Source organism: Pseudorca crassidens, chromosome 12 (genome assembly GCF_039906515.1).
Source record: "Pseudorca crassidens isolate mPseCra1 chromosome 12, mPseCra1.hap1, whole genome shotgun sequence".
In the NCBI taxonomy this organism is placed as follows: Eukaryota; Metazoa; Chordata; class Mammalia; order Artiodactyla; family Delphinidae; genus Pseudorca; species Pseudorca crassidens.
The window spans coordinates 69,419,093-69,441,571 of record NC_090307.1 but is presented as its reverse complement, the minus strand read 5'-3'; the positions used below and the strand labels follow the sequence as shown (position 1 = coordinate 69,441,571).

At 37.2% G+C, this 22,479-nt stretch overlaps 1 protein-coding gene across 16 annotated transcripts in view; it reads left to right on the top strand.

Moving 5' to 3' along the window:
• The window catches only part of MTMR3 (myotubularin related protein 3), a 144,647-nt gene that overhangs the window by 64,312 nt on the left and 57,856 nt on the right, over positions 1-22,479 (top strand). For all 16 annotated transcript variants that reach the window (XM_067700298.1, XM_067700281.1, XM_067700282.1 and 13 more), the window contains 2 exons: positions 10,304-10,356; positions 19,998-20,083. In XM_067700298.1, coding sequence (XP_067556399.1) covers positions 20,081-20,083 — 3 coding nt within the window. In that variant the 5' untranslated portion in view covers positions 10,304-10,356; positions 19,998-20,080. The remainder of the gene's footprint in view (positions 1-10,303; positions 10,357-19,997; positions 20,084-22,479) is intronic.

Here is a 22,479-nt window from a genome sequence, read left to right as displayed (position 1 = left end):
ATCAGGCAGAGGTAGTAGCAGTGACAAAAGCTCATGCATGAAAAATTTTAAAGAAGCCTCAAGTCATTCATTCTGGACATATACGCCATAGGGCATATCTTTTTTGAGCAGGGACGTTTTATGGAAATGTCTGTTGACAGGATCGATATGCCAGGTGATGTTCAAAGAGGAATTGACCAGAATCAGTTCTAAGTTCAGTTGTAACTGGTTATTTTGTTTCATAGGTAATAAGGTCTAAATAAATTGAATTCAGCAAATGTTTGAGAACCGGTTCGCTAGACCAGTGGTGGTGGCCCTGGTGGCATGGAATGGAAAGATGGAAATTGAGCATTTCAAAGAAAGCAGTGGGAGATGGTGTCAGATTTTGTTATTGGAAAGAGTGTCAGATGGTTTCCAGTCTTGAAGACCTAGGCTGACCAAGATTCCCAATGGAATATTAAGAAAGAAGATATGGTGGGGGAAGGGAAGGGAGGCCAGTGATGGCTTCTGTTTGGAATATGTAGAGTTGGAGGTGCTTCATTGACAGTCCAGAGGAGATCTGCTATTCTGCTCTTGTGCCAGCAATAGCAGTCAGGATTGGGGAAGCTGTGGGAGCTCTCACGTAGTAGTAGCAGAAACCTTGAGAGAGGCTATCATTTCTGTGGGGGAGGACTGGATGTTGTTGTTTATGGCCCTGCTCAGGCCTGCTTTGAATGGTTTCAGACTTTTAATGGTTTGGAAAAATAGGTCTTATGAAGCAAAATGAGAGAATAAAGCAGCCCGAGGAAAGACAGGTAGCAGTTTGTCTTATGAAGGATTTGTATTAGCATATAGTGCAGTATAACCCAAACCTCTCATTAATATATTACCTACACGATTTTTTTGCAGTATCTGTATACCAAATGATAATGCATCTTAAAATCAAGTTTTTTTCTTTCTTGGTGATATGTAAGTTTAATGGTGTGCCTTGACTTCCGTGGCATCTCAGAGTCAATAGAATGCAGAATGTTTTTTCCAGTGCTCATTAGCATAAGTATATAGTTTTGTTTTTTAAAGGCCTTTGTGTTACATTTAAATCCTCTCAAATATCACCAATGGTATGTATACCATACCATGGAAACAACTGAAAAAATACCTATATGTTGTAGAATATAGGTTTTAGGTTAGATGTTGAAGAGTAAATCAGTAGAAAATGTAAACTCTTCCCAAGGTTTTTATATTTCTTTGCATTTTAGCATATGTGTGTCCTGACTAAAAACAGAATACAGAATGTGTTTGTCCATTCATAGGCCTGATGTTTACCAGAGAGCTTGGGTAAATGCATTATTCCTTACACCTCTTTTAGACTTCAGTTTCTTTGACAAACTATTTTCATGTTGGAAAATGCAAGAAACATGAGTGGCTCAGATTGACCTTGAAAGTGTGGTATTATTCTTAGTAGTTATGTTCACATGCTTATTGGAAACTTGAGAATTCCGGTCACTTGTCTGTGGATTTTTTTTTTTGGCCGCACCGCGCCACATGCATGATCTTAGTTCCCGACCAGGGATCGAACTCCTGTTCCCTGCAGTGGAAGCTTGGAGTCCTAACCACTGGACCACCAGGGAAGTCCTAGTACTTAAGTTTTTTGATGTATAAACAATATATTTAGAATACTCAGTATGTTTAGAATAGTTGATATTAGGCTGTATGTTTGAGCAGTTTTTCATCTTGTTTTAGAGAATATTTTACTTATATTTTATTTTTATTTATGTATTTATTTTTTAAATAAATAAATTTATTTATTTGGCTGTGTTGGGTCTTTGTTGCTGCATGTGGGCTTTTCTCTAGTTGCGGAGAGCAGGGGCAGCTACTCTTTGTTGTGGTGTGCGGGCTTCTAATTGCGGTGGCTTCTCTTGTTGCGGAGCATGGGCTCTAGAGCGCAGGCTCAGCAGTTGTGGGGCACGGGCTTAGTTGCTCTGCGGAAGGTGGGATCTTCCTGGACCAGGGCTCGAACCCGTGTCCCCTGCATTGGTAGGCAGATTCTTAACCACTGCGCCACCAGGGAAGTCCCTTACCTATATTTTAATGTGCTTACTATGAATATAAGTAATTTAGCCAGCATGTTTTTTAAAAAAGCTCTCGCCCCCTTCCTTTTCTGATTAATGGATTAAGCAAATTGATAGCTTAAGAATTTTTAAAATTCAAGGTTTGGTTTTTGTCTTCAGTTTGAACCTATGACTTGTCTTGAGGTTTTCAGAGTGGTTAATTTAAGTGCAGTTATTTAAGGACAAAGGAGAACCCTCTTTACTTAATAAGACTTTCTTTCTTATTAGCTTCGGACTTTTGCCCTCCTTTTCTTAAGTAAAGCATGTTCGTGAATTCTACTTTTTGACTTTAGCTGAAAATTTTTTCTTCCTGTGTATATATATATATATTTTTTTGCGGTATGCGGGCCTCTCACTGTTGTGGCCTCTCCCGTTGCGGAGCACAGGCTCCAGACGCGCAGGCTCAGTGGCCATGGCTCACGTGCCCAGCCGCTCCACGGCATGTGGGATCTTCCCGGACCAGGGCACGAACCCGTGTACCCTGCATCGGCAGGCAGACTCTCAACCACTGCGCCACCAGGGAAGCCCCCCTGTGTATATTTTGATGGCAGTTACATGTTTCCCTCTGTTTACATGAGATAAATATTACTAGTTTAAAAGGGTGGGTCTCTTTCTGGGGATCTGTTGAATTGTTTTGGTCTTAAAAGGATTCGTAAGAAGATGGTGTTCTGGTCAAGACGATTTCTGGTCTTTTGGCTATTTAATAATTGAGAATTGAGGAGGTTATTGGATTTTTATTGGCTTGTTTTTCAAAAATATGAGTAGCCCCCTACCTAATTGCCAGAATACAAATTTTAACTAGGCCAGCAGGAAGAAGAGTGGATTCTTTTTGTTGCACATATAGCCTCTACTATTGGAATTTTGTTTCTCTTTTCTGAATATCCCTATTGGCTAGTTGGAGTTGGACAGTTTATAATTGAGATGACAGCAGTTAAAAATGTAAATCCGTTTCTTCTCTTCATTGTTAAGTTTTATGCTTAAAGGATGGATTTGCATTTTCCTTCAGCTTTCTGGTCCTTGTCCATTTTGATGCCAGTTACTCTGCATAAAACTAAGTGGAGTGAACCAGAATTTTTCTGAAGAATCTGTTTACAGATGGGTAGAGAAACATTAACATTCCTATATATTATTAAAAAACTGATAAGCAGTATGCAGATTAGCTAGGTTTGGAATACTGATAGCTATTTTTTGAGTGTAGTTTAATTCCAAATTTTTCCTAGAATTGGTGTTGAATATCCCAAGTACCTAGGCATAATAGGAAAACCATGTCATTTATACATGGGCATACTTTTGACTTCCTATGGTAAGTAGACCTTCAAACTAAGTTGCTTGTCTTTCTAGAAAAGAAACCTCTCTTCCAGCAGTGAGGGCGGAGGGTTGGTATAAAAAGGGTGGGGTTTAGAGAGTCTGTTTTTGCCACTCTAGGGCAGGATGCAGAAGCAAAGCATATTAGAATAAACACTGTAAATTTGCAGATTTCAAAATGACATTGGTATTATTGAATTTTACATAATTTTTTAGTTGTCTTTAACAAAAATAAGTTTTTGGTCTTTGCTACCTCACTGATTTCTTTTTCTGAGTACGTAAGAAATAGGAGCTCATAATTTAAGCCTTATTAAAAAACGTTTTGAGAACCTATTGTAAAACTGCTCATCTTCATAGGGATTGGTCATTTAAGTGTTTTGTCCAAGAAAATGCAGTTATAATTTTATTCTTCGAACAGTAGGAGGCATGGACAGAGTCTGCAGTCTCATGTTGAGATAATCATGATTTTTTAAGAGGGGCAGAAGTCATTACAGGATTATAATTAGGAAAATTTAAGTTTCCATGAAGAGGTATATACTTCCTGATTAGGAATCTTTCTTTTTTTTAAAAATAGAACATTTGACCTATGCATTGCCCTTGAGAACTTTGATTTGGGACAGTGCAGGGGAGAAAGGAGGGGCAAACAAAATTACTTCTTTCCTCTTCATCAGAGGTTAACTGAGAGCAAGTGGCAGGACATTAATGAGCATGCAAAAATTTGCCTTCTCTTAATTTCCCAACAGTAGACCTTGGAATTAGTCAAAGAAACAAAAGTCAGGAAACATTTTTCCAGCACTGGGGCTAGTCTTTCTGATCTTTCCATAGCAGTTATAAATATTGAACTACCTCTGGCACTTAGATGAAATGATCCTGCTTGGCTTTTAATTTAATTAATTTCTAGTGCTTTGAATGCCTGGATTTTCTATCTCGATAACCGAGACTTAAGTATTTGGTTTCTGTTAAGAGTTTTTTTTCTTAGGAGATAGGGAACATTTCTTCATTTACCATGATGAATCTAAATGCTGCCTTATAAAATTAGATTTAAAATCCTTAATTTCAGTAGTAAAATGATACCTGCCTTGTGACTTTTCATGGAGGATATAGAGTCAGAAAATAATGTTACAAATTACAGAAATTCCTTATAATCCTATTAATGATTTAACATATCTGAGTTAGTAGTATGAAGTGAATGTTTTCTTTTTTAAAAAATAGATAGTATTTATTTATTTATTTGGTTGCACCGGGTCTTAGTTGTGGCTTGCTGGCTCCTTAGTTGCAGCACATGGGCTCCTTAGTTGTGGCAGGCGGGCTCCTTAGTTGGGGCATGTGAACTCTTTGTTGTGGCATGCATGTGGGATCTAGTTCCTTGACCAGGGATTGAACCCAGGCCCCTGGCTTTGGGAGCGCATAGTCTTATCCACTGCGCCAGCAGGGAAGTCCCGTGAATAAATTTCTTTATAGAAGTGATTATAAAGAGCAAGTCAAAACATTAAAAAAAACCTTTTTTGAAATTATTTTTACCCTTTTTAGCAGATTGTATTGTATCTTCGGTTTTAATCTTTTCTGGTCACCACCAGAAAATGTCTTCACTAAGACATCATGTATGATATTTGCTCCCCCGCCCCCCTTTTGTATAAGGATTAAGTTTAAAAGGGAAACACTTGTAAAATAAGTGATTTTAAAAGGTACAAATCAAATTCGATAAAGTTCGTTTGATCACAGCTTATCTTTTCTGAGAACATGGTCAAGGGCTTCCTTTTGCCCACTTGAGATGTGAAAAGCAAAAAGGTGCATCTGAAGTACAGTCAGATCTTAATGTCTAAAAATTCTAGAGCACAGTTTCTTTGCTTTTGACTTCTCACATTTTTGGGTCCCATTTGGAAAAGCAGCTGTCAGTATTTTAGCCACTTAAATGAAGACAAATGATCTTAAGTATTGATCGCTAACCAACTGTTTGAAATTCTGTCTATTGCAGATACTCCTTTGAGGAATGTATTCAGAACTTCTCCCACATTAAAACAAAACAAACCAAAAAAAACTCCTCATAGAATGAACCACACTCTGTACCACTAATGTAGTCACAGAATTATTCAAGATTGATCTTTGGTCATTATTGAAACAGAATTTTACTTGTTAGAGTGAACATTATCATTAATGTTGCTGGTTCAAGAGACTTACTGTTAGTAAAAGACTCTTTGATACAGAAATTTGATTATAACATGGAGTTCATCTGACCGTTTCTGACAACCTACTGGATTTTTGTTTTTCAAGAAGATGGTTGTTTTTTGCTTAGGAAATGATAATATTTTAGCTGCTTATCTGTGTCCTACAGCTGGCAGAGGAATGCAGTACTCTGACCATGAATTTGCGTCTGTATCCCTGAAAACACACAGACCTTACTTAGTGTTTCAAAAGAGGTAGAAAAGACATGTGGCATCTTTTTAAAAGTTTTTTTTTTTTTTTAATAAATTACCGTGTTTGGAAAACTCATTGAGTTTTCCAGGACACTGACTCAATTTTGTATTTAGTTTCTTTTTACTTTTTTTTTTTGAAACATGGGCCAAATAAGTAGAGGGGGGAAAAGTCCAACTGAGAGAATTCAGCCATACTTTTTATTTTATTTTTTAACATCTTTATTGGAGTATAATTGCTTTACAATGGTGTGTTTCTGCTTTATAACAAAGTGAATCAGCTATATAGCCATACTTTTTGAACTGTCTCTCGGTTTTTATTTTCATTTATAGTTGACTTCAGCAGCAGAAGTTTAGAAAACTTGAGGTTTGGGCTCCTGTACAGGGAGTAAGACCAAACCACAGTAGTTTTACTCAGTTGCTAAATGCTTGAGTTTTGGGTAATACTAGTGATTAAATCATCTCCCCACCATGGAATAATCTCCCCAACATGCCATAGAATCCTAGTTTGGGAAGGTCATATCATCCATCAGATATCCGAAAAGTTACTAGGCATAAATGAGGAAGCACTAAGAAGCTGCCCAAAGTAGTAGCAGTTGTAAAGTCACTTCTTAAAATTTAACATCTCTGAATTACTTTATGACCTCCACACTCAAGTTTTGCTGTCAGTGTTTCTTACTATGCAGTGCATGTGCAAGAAAAGCCATTTCTTTCACATACAGTGAAAATAAAAGATTCCTTTAAAATTACTCAGTGTTGCCTTCTTAAAGTTTTGAACCCTCAATCATTCCTACATTTGAAAGTGAGACAGGGCTGTAAAAAAATACTTCATGGGGTGGGATAGGGAGTGTGGGAGGGAGACGCAAGAGGGAGGGGATTTGGGGATATATGTATATGTATAGCTGATTCGCTTTGTTATAAAGCAGAAACTAACACACCATTGTAAAGCAATTATGCTCCAATAAAGATGTTAAAAAACACAAAAACTTCATTGTTCTTTTGAAGTTAAAATGTACCCTAGGCAAAAAAGTGCTGCTTTAGCCACCCTTCCCCACCCTGGACACCGCTCCCCTCCCCCCATTTTTAGGAGGCCTGGCCTGAGTCTCTTAAGTTTTTCCTTGTGAATTTGGTTTGACCTAATTAGTTTTTGTAGTTTGGATTCACTTATTATATAAATGGCCCAAATTGGTGTGCCTCTTTGTTGAAGCTGATCTAGTAGGTGGCATACACATGATAACAAACTATTCCATGTAGGTGTCCATTCCTTATTAGCCTTCTCAGGGCCTCCATGCCCTTCTTCTTAATCAGTATCTCATTGTCTTCCAGAAAGACATTGACTGTGCTTTACAGCTGCACAGTAATATCTAGTATTTTAGTATTTAATAATCAAGTATATTTTTATTCTCTTTAGGGTTTCCTCTTGAAATAGATAAAATTCTATCCATAGTATAATACATGATTGTAAAAAAATTTACCTTTTTCAGATAACTGCCAATTCTTTTTCTTTTCTTTTAACACTATCCCCCAGATGGAACTTAAGGGTGACCATAGTTAACCCTTGCCCCACACAGCTGCCCTGGCTGGCTGTTCATTAGTGCTTTATTTGTTTAAGAATCCCATGTTACTAGACACTTTAGGTAATTGCTTAGATTTAACGTAACCACTTTACATTCTACCTCTTCAAATATATGACCGTTCAAGGTCACCCAAACATAACTGTTCCTACTCTGAGGTGTACATGACTGGTATCACAGGATATCATCTGGCTTCATGAGAAGGTAGCTGGTGGCACCAAAGAGCTTCTTTCAGACTTACTTCTACATGGCCTTTATCTGGCAAATAGCCCTAAGAGGCATGGGCAGGTTTTAAAATTTTGTTGGCAGTGTTTCACAATGGCATACTTGTTTCCAACCAAGTAGATGTTTGGTTGTGGTTAAGAGGAATCATTGCTGGCATTGAAGCAGACCTGCCTGAACATTTTTGTTGAATCTTCCTGTTGTTTGGTCCATGTCTTGGAGCTTTACACCTGTGGAAACTATACACAAACACTTTTGTATTAATGGACTTAATATCTTTGACAGAATAAATTACCAAGTAATTTCTAAACATGTCAGATGATCCTTGTAGTAGATGTAGTGATTTCTTTGAAGTAAATGTAACACCATCAATTCATTGTTACCACTAGACTTAACCTGTCTCTTGAATTTAATCCCATTTCACCCCTTATTACTGGCTGGACATACATCTACTTGGGAGGCCACCTTTAAAGTCAGGGTATCATATCTGGTGTTGCTTCCTTGGAATCTACCCTTCATTTCTTAACAATACCATTCTTTTTCTACTCACCACAGGCCTTAGAATTTTGCAGTTATCTTTGACAACATGGTCTGCCCCCTTTTTTCCATTCCTAATCAACTACCAAGCTCAGGCAATTAATGCTTTCACTCATTTTGGTGTCTTCTTCTGCATTTTTACTATGGTTGAGATATTGGGCCCTTAGCAGTTCATATCTGCACTACTAGTCTAGGAACATCCTAAGTGACTTTTCCCCTCCAGACCATCCTACTTCCTGCGTTTTAATACTACCATTTTCATGTTGTTATTCTCCTGCTCATAAAGCTTTTGGTTTAGTGCCATCGAATGAAATCTAGCTTCCTTAGCTTGGCATTCAAGGCCCACAGTGTGTCCTGTCTTTTTAGTCTTATTTTCCTGAACATGATTGGTATTCTGACCTATTCTTTATTTCTCAAAAATGTGCTTTCTTCCCACTGTGGTATTAATAGCCATCCTTACTTGGCTTCCATCCCCTCTTTCTCTTTATTTAAATTCCACCTAATCTGTAGGACTGAAGTTGAAGTTTTCCACCTCCTGTGAAACTTCCCTGGGTTGTCTCTCCTCTGAACTCTGAGTACTTGCATGTCATTGGACAGTTAACCTTGTAGTACTCTGATACTTCTTGGGTTACAATGAACTATGTCTCATTATTTTTTGCATTTAATACTTAAGTGGAATGTACCTTCATATATATTGTTTTATCTGGTTGGTTTTTTTTTGTTTTTTGTTTTTGTTTTTGCGGTACGCGGGCCTCTCACTGTTGGTGGCCTCTCCCATTGCGGAGCACAGGCTCCGGACGCGCAGGCTCAGCGGACATGGCTCACGGGCCCAGCCGCTTCGCGGCATGTGGGATCCTCCTGGACCGGGGCACGAACTGGCGTCCCCTGCATCGGCAGGCGAACTCTCAACCACTGCGCCACCATGGAAGCCCTATCTGGTTGTTTTTTTTTTTTTTAATAGCTAAGGACAAAGAGACCCAGCATCTGTTCTTTTTAACAAATGTTTTCTTATTATCCTAAATAAAATTCATAGATGATATAATGTACCTACAGATGTAGTTTTTAAAAAATCAATAACCTTACTATAGTATAAAGGAAAAATGAAAAAAACTTGTAACTTGTATTTCAGGTTTCAAATACTCAGCAAAAATTATACTCTAGAAAGAAAAGTTCTTAGAGATTTAAAACCCCTGAACTTTCCTGCTATACTGTGTTGTACCTCCTTAAACAACTTAACAGGACCAATCTTGATACTAATATGATTTGTATCTGAAGTTGCAAGTTATGAATAGCCTTAGTTCCTTTCCCATACAGCATGTGGTCAGTACAGCCCAGCCTGTATTAAACTAAAATTAACTTTTACAAAATTTAAATTAAAAGTTACTGGGAGACAAAAATAACTACTTGTAAAGTGGTTAAAACACTTTATTATTACATGTTTAGCCTCCTCTTATATGGTTCTTACTTGTTTAAAAAATGGTTCCAGAGGTTATGGCAATAATGTGATATGTTGACTGACTCTTTAATTTTAGGACTTTGATATTTTGTACAGTCCTGTTCATATATGTGACTTTATGTCACATAAACAGCTCAAAAGGATGAGTTGCCTGCCAATACTGAGAGAAGTCTTTACAAAGGAATCAGGTTGATAAGGTCTTTTATCTCTAAAGATCAGATTGTTGCCTAGTTGTGACAAGAATTCTTTGTGTTTAGACTATACTCTTGCCTCTCTGATTTTTTTCTTACACAAAAAAGACCCCTTGATAGAAGCCAATTATGTGTACAAATTAAACTACCAAGTCCAAACCTAGATCTCCTGTGATCTTCTTAGTTGTTTAAAGTACTTGTTCCTTTAGTGGCAAAGGTTTACCTGAGAAGCCATCAGAAATGATGCTAGATTGATAGAGAAAAACTCTTAAAGAGGAGTATTTATAGATTCTTGGAAAGTTCTATCTGTGCAGTTCTGTAGTTTCTAAAAGCATGCTAAGGCCTGACTTGGCCCGTTTTGTACAATTAAACATTCTAAAACCTGTGGTTGACTAAATAGTTCACATTGTAACAATTTAAAAAATAATGTATTGTCATCGCATTCTAACTTGTAGAGAAAAGTCTTGTGGGGAGATCTAAGTGGCTTAACTTGATACTTAGGATATTTGTCATTGTAAAACTACTGGTTTTTCTTTTGCAGATTTTCTTGTGAAACGTTCCAGTAGAAAAAGTTCTTGGGACAAACTTCATTTGGTAAGTTTGTCGCCCTACCTCCTGCCCCCTACTATACTCTCTGCTGTTCTGAGGCAGCAAAAGGTAATTTATAGATGAATTTTGGGGGCCTGTTTTGTCTGTGGACATAATTATTTAGGTGAACCCTTGTATGTTCACTTTAATGTTAAATCTCAATATTCGGTGGTTTGGTTTTTTTTTCCCATTAGGACTCAAGCCAGATTACTTTTCCCATATATAATTGTGCCATAGTATAATATACTGTGCCTAGAAACTTGTATTTAAGTTGAGATTAAATGAGTTGTGGCCCTAATCTTTTGTTTAAAATAGTTCTTAACATGATGTTCTTTTAAATTGAAACTTGGTTCTTATTTTGAGTTTTCTTAAATTGTTAAATTTGTGTGAAAATCGAGGCCTCATTACTAGCATTAATGGTACCAATGTGACGTTCAACTAGAAAATAACTTCTAAAAAATTTGTTAGTCCTGCCCCCAGTGTGGATGTTAACCCCTGTCCTGTCCTTTTTTTCATAGACCTTTATGGATCTGTTATTACCTAAGTCTTTATTACTGCCTCTTTTTTCTGCCATCTGTTTAATGGAGGAAATTATTATCTAAGTTTATTGAAAAGAGAAGTTGCTGTTTTGGTTTTAAGTTTCTGTATCCAAATCATTCCCTTGTTCCAGAACCTTTAGCTTGGCATTGCCTCCAGATTAAGGATCAAGCTCCTTAGCATGGCATTTTAGGCTCTTTATAAGTGAGCTTTAAGCACATCTACTGCAACTAGGCACTCACTTCCTCCATACATCTAGAAAGTCTTGCTGTAGCCAACCTGACCTACTTACTGTCCCTCAAATACTGTCCAATATCTTGCCTTTTTTTTTGGCAGGATATTTGCTTGTGCTGGTATTCTTTGCTTGTGCTGTTCCTTTACCCTCTTTGTCTCAAAATCTGTCTGGTTCAGCCATTAAAAGTGCGAGTGTTCCACAAAGCCTTACTTGAGTGCCCAGTTCAGAGTCCATTTCTCTGTCTTTTGCATCTCCATGATATTATATTTCTACATCTGTTATCACACTCTGCCTTATTAGTTATGTTTGTCACCCCACAGGATTGTGAACATCTTGAAGGCAAGAACTATCTTCATGTTTGAATTTTCAGGTCACACAAACGTTCCCTGAGTCCTGGGATACTAGTGTCTTCTCAGTATAATTTCATTTTAATTAGGATTTTTGTTTTTGTTGTGTGTGTTTGGTTAAGAATAAGGGAGAAGAATTAGATTCTTTTATTCTAGTAGAGAAGAATTAGATTCTTTTGTTCTAGTAGAGATTAGTTATCATCTTGTTGATTCAGGGTACTGTTTTTTTCCTTTCTATATAGGAAGGATTTATATAGTACATATAATGTGTCCTTGTAGTCCAAGTTGCTCAGTATCTCACTTGGCTGAGTTATTGTTGGCAAGTGTGAGTTTTAGTTACTGATTAAGGAATTGAGTAATTTCTTGTTAACAGGTGCCTGAAAGAATGAGATTCCATGTTAAATAGGAAGATAAATGTCTTACTTCGGTAAAGATTTCTCAGAAGTCACATTCTGAGACTGACACTGGAGACCAGTGAAGCCTGCAGATCCCAACTGTCAAATTCTCATACATACATTAAGAAAAGAGAAATCATTTGACTGCTTCAAATAAGAATTTTACCCTTCATTTGGCCTAGCAGGGTGCATATTAGACCTTTGGAGAGGAAATGTAATCCTAATGTATTACTTGACTCTGCAGTGTTTAATTTTTTAAATATTTATTTATTTATTTTTGGCTGCGTTGGGTGGGTCTTCGTTGCTGTGCACAGGCTTTCTTTAGTTCTGTTAGGCGGGGGCTACTCTTAGTTGCCGTGTGCAGGCTTCTCATTTTGGTGGCTTCTCTTGTTGCGGAGCACCGGCTCTAGGCACCCGGGCTCAGTAGTTGTGGCGCACGGGCTTAGTTGCTCCATGGCATGTGGGATCTTCCCGGACCAGGGCTGGAACCCGTGTCCCTTGCATTGGCAGGTGGATTCTTAACCACCGTGCCACCAGGGAAGCCTGATGTTAGATTATTAAATTAATTTTGATACCAGGAAACATATTATTGGAATTAATATAATGTGGGTTCCAAATTAAAAGACTAAAGAGAGATGACAACTAGATCCAATGTGATCCTAGACTGGATCCTTTTATAGAGGGGGGAGGAAATCTCTGTAAAGGATGTGATTGGTTGACCAAATTGGAATATAAAAAGTAGATTAAAGTACTATATCAGTGTCGAGTTTCCTGAATTTGAAAGCTAGTTCTGTGGTTATATAAGAGATTAATTTTGTTCTTATAAAGTATATATTGAAGTAGTAAGGGGTAAAGAAGTAGCATGACTTGCCTTAAAGGTCCCAAAGGTCATAGAGTTTAGTGAATGGCAGACTCAGGACTCCTGTCTCTTCTGCCCTCAGAACCATTGCTTTACATCCCTGATTTTTTTTTTTTGATGGCTTTATCTTCACACTCTGTCTTAGGTCAAGTGAAAAGCTTTTATGTAATATTACTTTGAATTTCCTTTTTAAAAATGTCTTTGTAGAAAAGTTCATTTTCTAATTACAAGGGTAAAGTAATTCTAAAAGTGTAAAAACAAAGTCCCTATTCCCACTTTCTTCCTTAGAGTGGTAACCATTGTTAACAATCATTATATCATTTTTCTGTACATGTACAAACGTTTCTGGATTAATACAAATAATGCTTATGCGTATTTTTATTTTAACCTTTCAAATTACAGAACATTAGAACTTCTACCAAGTTGATAACTGAGTTAGTGAATTATAGTTTCATAAATGGAATTAGTATGTGTAGTCTTTGGCAATAATGATCTCCCCCACCAAGTGTGTATCTTTTTCACCTAGTAAATTTATTTTTAAGAATCAGGGCTGCAGAAATAGTGACTTGTGCAGAGACATGGGCAAGGATGGTTACTGTGGCTATTTTGATTGTAATAGAAAGTGAAAATAACCTAAATGTCTCAGTAATTGATGAATTAGTAGGTTATGGTGTATCGGAATATAATGGAATACTGAACTGCCATGTTGAAAGTATGTAGTGACACAGGAAGGATTTGGTACATTGAGGGAAAATGTGCAGAACAATGAATACAGTATGATCCTCCCCCCTCATTTTTCGGGGGTAGATTATGTATGTCTTTGTATATGAATAAAGTGTCCTGGACAGAATTATAAAATATTAACAGTAGTTGTTATTACGTGTAGTTGAAGCGAAGGGCAGCAAAGAACGAGAATGGAAGTTCTACTATTTACTTAAAAAATAACAGATTTGAGATATAATTCATATATTATACTATACATTTGACCCATTAACGTATACAGTTCAGTGGCTCAGTATATTCATTGTGCTGTGCAACCATCACTGCAGTCAATTTTAGAACGTTTTATTACTTCAGAAAGAAGCTCTCCATACCCTTTAGCTATCACCCCCCCTTACCTTCCACCTCTCCCAGATCTAAGCAGCTACTAATCCACTTCCTATCTCTATTAATTTCCCTATTCCATTTCTGTCAAGTATGATATGTGGACTTTTGTGACCGGCTTCTTTTACTTGGTATAATGTATTCAAGGTTCAACTATATTGAAGCATGTATCAGTACTTCGTTCCTTTTAATTGGCTGATTAATACTCCATTTTGGGATATACGACATTTTGTTTATCCATTCATCTGTCAGTGGACATTTGGGTTGTTTCCGTCTTTTGACTATCTTGAATAATGCTGCTATAAACATGTGTATATGAATTTTTCTGTAGATATGTTTTTGTCTCTTAGACAAAATTCTATTCTCTTTAGGAGTGGAATTGCTGGGTCATGTGGTAGCTCTATGTTTAATCGTTTGAGGAACTGCTAGGCTGTCTTCCAAGGAGGCTGAACCATTTTACACTCCCACAAGCAGTATCTGGGGACAGTTGCTTACTTTTTACACCTGTATTTTAAATTTTCTTAGAAGCAGCATGCATTACTATTACAACTAAAAAATTAAGAAGTGTTAAACTACTTCTCTTAGGCTAACAGTAATGACTCAATTTCTTCCTTTTGGTGCTAGTATAATTACCATTCTGGAATGCAAGTTTTGCAAGTCAGTTATTGACTATTTTTTAATGATTGGCTATATCTGCTCTTTGTAGTATTAATATTATAAGGACCTCCAGCAGCTTCGTGATTCATATTGGTTGCAGAGTTACCCATGATCTTGGCTTTTTCTTATGAACTTGGAATTCCTATAGAAGGTTTACCTTTCCTCAGATGTTTAAAGCAGCACCTCTTATTTTGAACTATGTTATCTGTTTTCTTATCTCCCCTCTTGCACTATAAATTCTTTAATCTTCCTTAGCCCCCACATCTAGGCCTTTACCTATTACTGTCAGTTATACTCTAAAATAACTTATATCCTTATGCTTTTATTCCATCTGCACTGCCTTCATTCTAGATCAAGCCACCATTTTCCTCCCTGTAATTGTCTCCTGATTCTCTTTGTTCTTTTTGTTTTCTAATCCATTCACCACACAGTAATCAGAATTATTTAAAAATCAAATCATATCACTCGGCTGTTTAAAATCTGTCAATGAATTTTTGACACTTGGAATATAATCTGTTGCCCTTGGAATATAATTTATACTCCTTACTATCTACATTATCCTCTTGTACATTTCTCCATCTTCAAGTTGGGCCACTCTTCTTTCTGACTCAGTACATTTTAGCTATACTGGCTTCCTCTTTTTAATCCTTCAGAAATGCCAAAGTCTTTTCCTTGTCAGGAACACATGTTGTTTTCTGTACCAGAAACTGGCCTTGCTGCACAGAGAGGCCTTTTCTGACCACCTTACCTAAAGTAGGACTCCCATACCCCCACCCTCTCAGTCTCTGTCTCAGCATCCTGTTTGTTTCCTTTATCACATTGAGCACAATTTGTAATTATAATTATTTGTTTCTATCTTCCACACTGGGATATGAGCTCCTTAGTGCAGGAACCAGCACAGTGTCATAGTGTTTGACACGTAGTTAGTTCTCAGGTAATTGTTGATTGACCAAAGTGCAGCACACCATTTTACAGTCTTTATTTGGTGTAGAAATGGAAGACATCAGGGGCTTCCCTGGTGGTCCAGTGGCTAATAAGATTCTGCACTCCCAGTACAGGGGGCCTGGGTTCAATCCCTGGTCGGGGAGCTAAGATCCCACATGCCTTGTGGCCAAAAAACCAAAACATAAAACAGAAGCAATATTGTAATAAATTCAATAAAGACTTTAAGAATGGTCCACATCAAAAAAATAAAAACTTTGTGAAAATTTCAAATGTATAAAAGTAGAGAAAATAGGTTAATCTCCATTTACTTATCTCATTGGGCTTCAAAAGCTATCAACTCATGGGCCCATCCCGTTTCATAGATATATACTCCTATTCATTCTGTCTATTCCATGATACATTACTTCATGTGTACATATTTCAATTGTATATCTAAAAGAAACTTCTAAAAAGCCATAACCACAGAAACCTCCTAACCACTGTGACATTGTCAGTTATACAGAAAATTAATAAATAACATCAAATATTATATGGGCAGATTTCCCTAAATGTCTCAAATTATTTTTATACTTTGAATTAGGATCCAAGCAAAGTCCATATATTGCAGTTGGTTGACATGTCACTTACATCTCTTTTTTAATCTGAGTTTTCCTTTGATCTCTTCTGTCTTGCAGTTTAAAGAATTGGGGTTATTTTTATATTTTTATAGGTTTCTCTAGACTAGATCTATGTTCATCCTATATTTCATTAGCAGTTGTAGAAAGATGATACTTACTTGTGTCTTTCCTTGTTTGTGTATTAGGTGAAATACTACCCCCATCAACTACTTGGTTGTACAGAGGTTCAGTTTATATAGGAAAAGCAAGATAAATACTAATTCTTTGCCTTTATTTACCAGTTTCAAAAATAAGAAGTTGCTTACTTAGCATCCTGCAGTGGTGACCAATGAAAGGGAAAGAGAGAGAAATATTACGAACTTATAATTAAACATATTGAAATTCAATACATAGCCCTTATTTTTGCTCAAATTATTCCATTTTCACCAGTGATTCTGTTTAGATTGGTTCTGGAGTCCTTTTGATATACCCTTAGTAGTCTTTGATAGTTTCCTTGCTTTCCAATTTAATGTTCCAGGATGAACTTAACACATTTTCTGTTCTAGACCTGTAATTGGCTATTTCTCAGGAGCTTTGTTGGCTCCTTTTGAAGTGAGAATTAATATTTAGATACCATGGTCTACATGCTTAGAATGCTCATTGCTGCTGGGTCAGTTCCATAACTTTTTTGCAGTAGGATTATTTTTAGTATTTCATGAAGAGTTTGATACTCCTCACCTACACATCACATAAAACTTTCATACTCCTGAAAACTTTCATACTCCTCACCTACACATCACATAAAAGTTTCATACTCCTCACCTACACATCACATAAAACTTACCCTTTAAAAGCATACAGTTCAGGAGTTTTAGTATGTTGTGCTAAACCACCACTAATCTGTTTTCTGTCTCTACCTAGATTTAAAATTCTGGGCAATTCATATAAATGAAATTGTACAATATGGTATTTTGTGCCTGGCTTCTTTCAGTTAGTATTATATTTTCAGTGTTCATCCGTATTGTATCATGTGTCAGTATTTTAGTCTTTTTTTATTGCTGGATAATATTCCATTGTGTGGATATACCACATTTTATTCTTTCATCATTTGATGGACATTTGGGTTGTTTCTGCTTCTTGGCTATTATGAAAAATGCTGCTGTGAACATTAACACACAAGTTTTTGTGTGGATATGTTTTCAGGTCTCTTGGGTATATACCCAGGAATGGAGTTAATGACTCATATGGTGAATTTTAAAGGAACTGCTAAACCATTTTCTACAGCAGTGCATGAAGGTTTCAAGTTCTCCACGTTCCACTACCTTTTTTATGTTCATTTCTTCATCACTGGAGTTGCACTTTGTTATCTGTTTTGAAAAACTTCAAATCCACTTCTATTTGAGTTATTTAAAATATAGCAGTTTGAATATGTATATGGTACTGTCATTAGACATTTAATTCTAAAACACAAATATCTTTTGCACAACATTAGGGCAGTTTAAAAATAAAATTCATCCAGTAGGTGTTTCTTTTTAAAGTGATCTTTAAGAGATTTTTTTCTAATAAGTTCATACCCTCAGGAATAATTTCTTTGCCTTTCCTCCTTTCCTTTTTAATTAATTCCAACAGGTGGCCTCTTTACATACCCTTGCCACCTCATCTAAAACAGCAGTTCTTTGTTACTCATCTCTAAACCCTGCTTTATTTTCTTTGTAACACTTACCAGCTACCTAATATAAACATATCTATCTATTTGTTTCTAGTGGGGAAGGCAGGCAGTAAAATTTTTATTTTATTTCATTTTTTAAATTTATTTTTGGCTGCGTTGGGTCTTCGTTGCTGTGTGCGGGCTTTCTCTAGTTGAGATGAGCGGCGCTAGTCTTTTTGTGGTGCACAGGCTTCTCATCGTGGTGGCTTCTCTTGTTGCGGAGCACAGGCTCTAGACGTGCAGGCTTCAGTAGTTGCAGCATGTGGGCTCAGTAGTTGTGGCGCATGGGCTTAGTTGCTCCGCGTCATGTGGGATCTTCCCGGACTAGGGATCGAACCCGTGTCCCCTGCATTGGCAGGCAGATTCTTTTATTTATTTATTTATTTATTTATTTAGGCTGCATTGGGTCTTCGTTGGTACACGCGGGCCCCCTCCAGCTGCGGCGAGCAGGGGCCACCCTGCGCCGCGGTGTGCGGGCTTCTCACTGCGGTGGTCTCTCTTGCCGCAAAGTGCGGGCTCTAGGCGCATGGGTCTCAGCAGCTGTGGTGCAAGGACCCAGCTGCCCCAAGGCACGTGGGAGCTTCCCAGACCAGGGATCGAACCCGTGTCCCCTGCAATGGCAGGTGGACTCTCAACCACTGCACCACCAGCGAAGTCCCAGGCATTAAAATTAAACTCCGTGACTTTTTGGTTACAGTTGTCTCCCCTAGATCTAGAGCAGTGCTTGGGTTATACTAGGTGTTGAATAATTATTTATTGAAATGAATGAATAAATGAGAATTTTATGCTAATCTCTGTTCTTGAGCTAGGTTATATCACAAAGACTTGTTTTAGGTTTGAATAATGGTAAGAATGATGACTCTGACTTGATTTGTTACTAAACCACTTGGTTCTTCCTCATCCTTCTAGCCTCTGAACAATGGAGTACCCCAAACCACCACTTGGTCCTCTTAGTTTCTCCATCTGTACTTGCCCCGGAATTTACTAGCTTTAATGCCATCCACACCGTTATGGCTCCCACATTTATGTTACTATCTCTAGCTTCCATCTTCTTCATCTCCAGGCTAGTTTGTTCAGCTTTTACTTGGTGTCTTCAACGGGATATCTGATAGGCATCTCAAATATAACGTGTCCAAAACGGAACCTTTGATTCCCTGTTTCCCCTCCAGTACCTCTGCACAGAGTGGGTAATCCATTTTTCTTAATGTTTTCCCTCATCAGTAAGTGGGAAATCCTTGCTTCTAGATGCTGAAGCCAGAAAGTGTGACTTCTTTTATTTAATGAATTAGCTCAAATCCTGTGGGTGGTAATTTCAAAATATATCCAGAATCCAGCAGTGTCTCAACCATTTCCATCACTACTTCTTACGGTGATTATTTCCTTCTGACAGGTCTTCCTGTTTCCTCCTATGCTCCCTCTGTTCCCGCCCTATAGCCAGAGCCATCCTTTAAGTCACCTCATGTCACTCCTTTGTTCATAACTGCACAAGGCTCCACATGTTCTGGGCCCTGCTACTTCTTTGATGTCCTCTGTTCCCTCACTTTCACTGCTCACAAAGAGTTTACTTTGAATATTGAATCCCAGACTGCCTAAAATATCCTATATTCATGGAAGTTCAGTGAACTAGAAATGCTGGCTTTGCATGAAATGTATTTTTTTTTAAAAAGCTACTTATTAGAGATGATAGTGTTCTTACTAGCCTGTCTTTGAGTTTCTTGTTAGGTATTCCTCCCCCACTCTTACAGTTGTTTCTGAAAACCAGGTAAAGGTATTAGTGCAGTTTATGTGACTTTTCAGTGAGCACAGGATATTGGGGCAAAAGGCAGTTTTTTCATATTTTTTTACTAAGCCAGTTTGGTTCCCACAGATGGGGAGATCCACTTTGAATTTACAGATAACCACAAAAACATACTGTAATATTACAAGAATGTTGTTTTTGCATTTGCAGGTTAGTTTTAGTTATTGCTTTATTATTTTCATCTAAGGTTTATAATATTTTTTGTATTGCTATCAACATTAAGAACATGAGCATTTGCTACTTTTTTGCTCAAATAGTTTATGACCAGGAGGATTTTCACAAGGGAGTTAAGGAGTTTGGATTTGACTAGTGGGGATTGGCTGGGTGATATTCAGCTTTTCCTTGGCTGACTGGTCAGGTCTTTAGGTCCTTGTATATGCAGTTTCTTTAATTAGGGTATGGCCAAACGGGGCGGGGGTGTGTGTGGGAATTGCCAATTTTGTCCTTTTTTTTTTTCTTTTTCAAGATCCAGGCATAAAGGAAAGAAACGCCTTGTCAAGATACGGAAGAAAGGACGGGGATCTCTCCTCCTAATCTGGGCCTCCTGTCATGGTAAGTACAGAGAAATAACAAGAAAATTGAACTTGAACTCTGTCCTGACAATTAAGTGAATACTATTAAGTTCAGTTACCCATTTTTGTTATTGTGAGAAATCATTTCACTTTTTCTTTCCCAGAACTCTCTTGTCTATTTTCTTTTATTGTTTACTTAGTAGTAATAATTTTAGAATATTCTAGTGTCTTAGAGCAGTTTTGCTTCTATTAACTTTAATCCTGTGAGTTAGATATTGTCTCTTTTCAGTAAGATAGTAAATGGAGTCAAGACTAAAACCCATGTTTCTTGGACTACAGGGTTCTTATTCCTTTTCTAGGAAGGAAGGTATCATGAAAAGCTTTTCTCTGTGTGTGTGTGCGCGCGTGCGCACGCGCGCATGTGTGTGTTTTGTGTGTAGGAGAATTATATGGTCATACACATATTCTTTATGAATTTACCTTTCTGGATAGAAGCAATTCCCTGTCTTTCCTGTCCTGTCTCTTTAAGGCATTATTTTTATCCCAGAGAAGATGAAGTAGCTCTGCACACTCCCTACCTACCTACGTCTTTGACTAAAATGAGTGTATTTCAGTGACTTGTGGGCTATTTAGGACCCAGTTCAGGCAGAGATGATGGAGCAATGAGCCAACCACATTTCTATCAATCCTGAGAACATGTAAACCGTGCTCCAAGGCTTAAATAAGAAATGGTCCTCTGTAATATTGTCCCGCTTCTATCTTGGTGATGTTTTCTAGAACCAAACTCTGTCTCATGCTGGTGCACAAAAAACGAATTGAAAAGGCCATGTTAATTTCAAGCTTCATTAGGAACATGGGTTGAAAGTGCTTTTCAAAATTAAAAACAAACTAAAACAAAACAGAAAAACTAGTTGTATAGAAGTGTCATTAAAACGACGACAAAGGTAACTGCTGTCATCTTAAATCTTTGCCAGTTTTTTCTTAGTTTGTGGGCATAACAACTTTCTAATGTATTCTATACCCAAACACTGATGAGCTTTTCTTTAGACTGTATTTTATTTTATTGGTTTTCATGAGTTTTTAATGAATTGAAAAAGTGTTTGCCTAATATTTTATGGTATGTATGCCAATGCTAATGAGTAGCAAATGGTGGGCTTATGAAAGCAGCTCTGTTCTGTACTGAGGGGTTGTCCTTCATTGTGTACCACATAGCTACAACGGTGTAGTCCTCATTCTGGTGCTGCTGGGGTCTCTGGTGCCCTGCAGACAGTCTTCCTGGTGCGCTCTGGAGATACTTCTGTGTGCAGTATTTGGCGAGCAGTATGACCATGGGTCTTTTTAAAAAAATCTGTCATAAAGTAGCATTATAACAAGTTTTTACAAGTACTTATTTACAACTCTTCCACCAAAACCCATGGTTGTGTTCCTTTCTAAGTAGTTTATGTCGATATGTAGTTGGAATTAAAACATAATTATTTTGCTTATTTCACTAAATGAATTAAACATTTTCACTCGTTGACTCATTGGATTCCTAATGATTTTTTACTAGCTACATCATTTTGCAAGTTGTTGAATCACTGATTTAAATAATATTAATTAATTTCTTTTGTTTTAGAATTTTGGTTCTGTGTCCTTAATCCTTATTTTTTGTATAGAGAATTCAGAAGTACTGGTTTTTCTTTGTTTTTTTAGTGTATACTTCTATACTAATTTGAGTAACATCCTCATACTTTTAAAAGTTCTTAAATGAGATTGAGGTTTCTTCGGGAGATTAAGTATTAGGAAGATGTTTTCATGTTTCATTATGGAAAATCTCAAGCCTGTACAAATCGAGAATTGTGTGATGAACCCTCATATATGCATCAACCAGCTGCAATAATCATCAGTTCATGGCCACACTTGTTTCTTCTGACTCCCTCACCCACACCTCTTTGTATTATTTTGAAACAGATCACAAACATTATATCAAGGGAAATTTATTTTTGATCGCCTTTAATACCAGTCTTAAGAATGATAAATTGACAGACTGACAGTCACTTTAACTTTTACATTTGTCAAATGTTCCTACAGGTATTTCACTCTTAAGTATAGTTTTTTTTTTAATCCTGGAAGGCTGTATATAAATTCAGTTTATAGACATTTCCACTGGTCAGCCTCTACTCGCCATGTTCTTTAAATATTTATCTCTAATGTTGACTTCTGAGGTATAGACTTAAGTCTCTTACCTGCATAGTTTAGTGAATAGCAGAAATTAGCCTGGAACTGTGGTGACTGATCCCTTTTCAAGATTTTATAGGTGACCCCGTATGGCGCTGGTGGAGATTAAGTACCACCAGATTCCACAATGCCTGGTGTTCCTCAGCAATAGCAGGAAATCGACCATGTGGAATACATTCTCCTACTAATAAACTACTGCTTATAGCTAGCCTAGGAGAA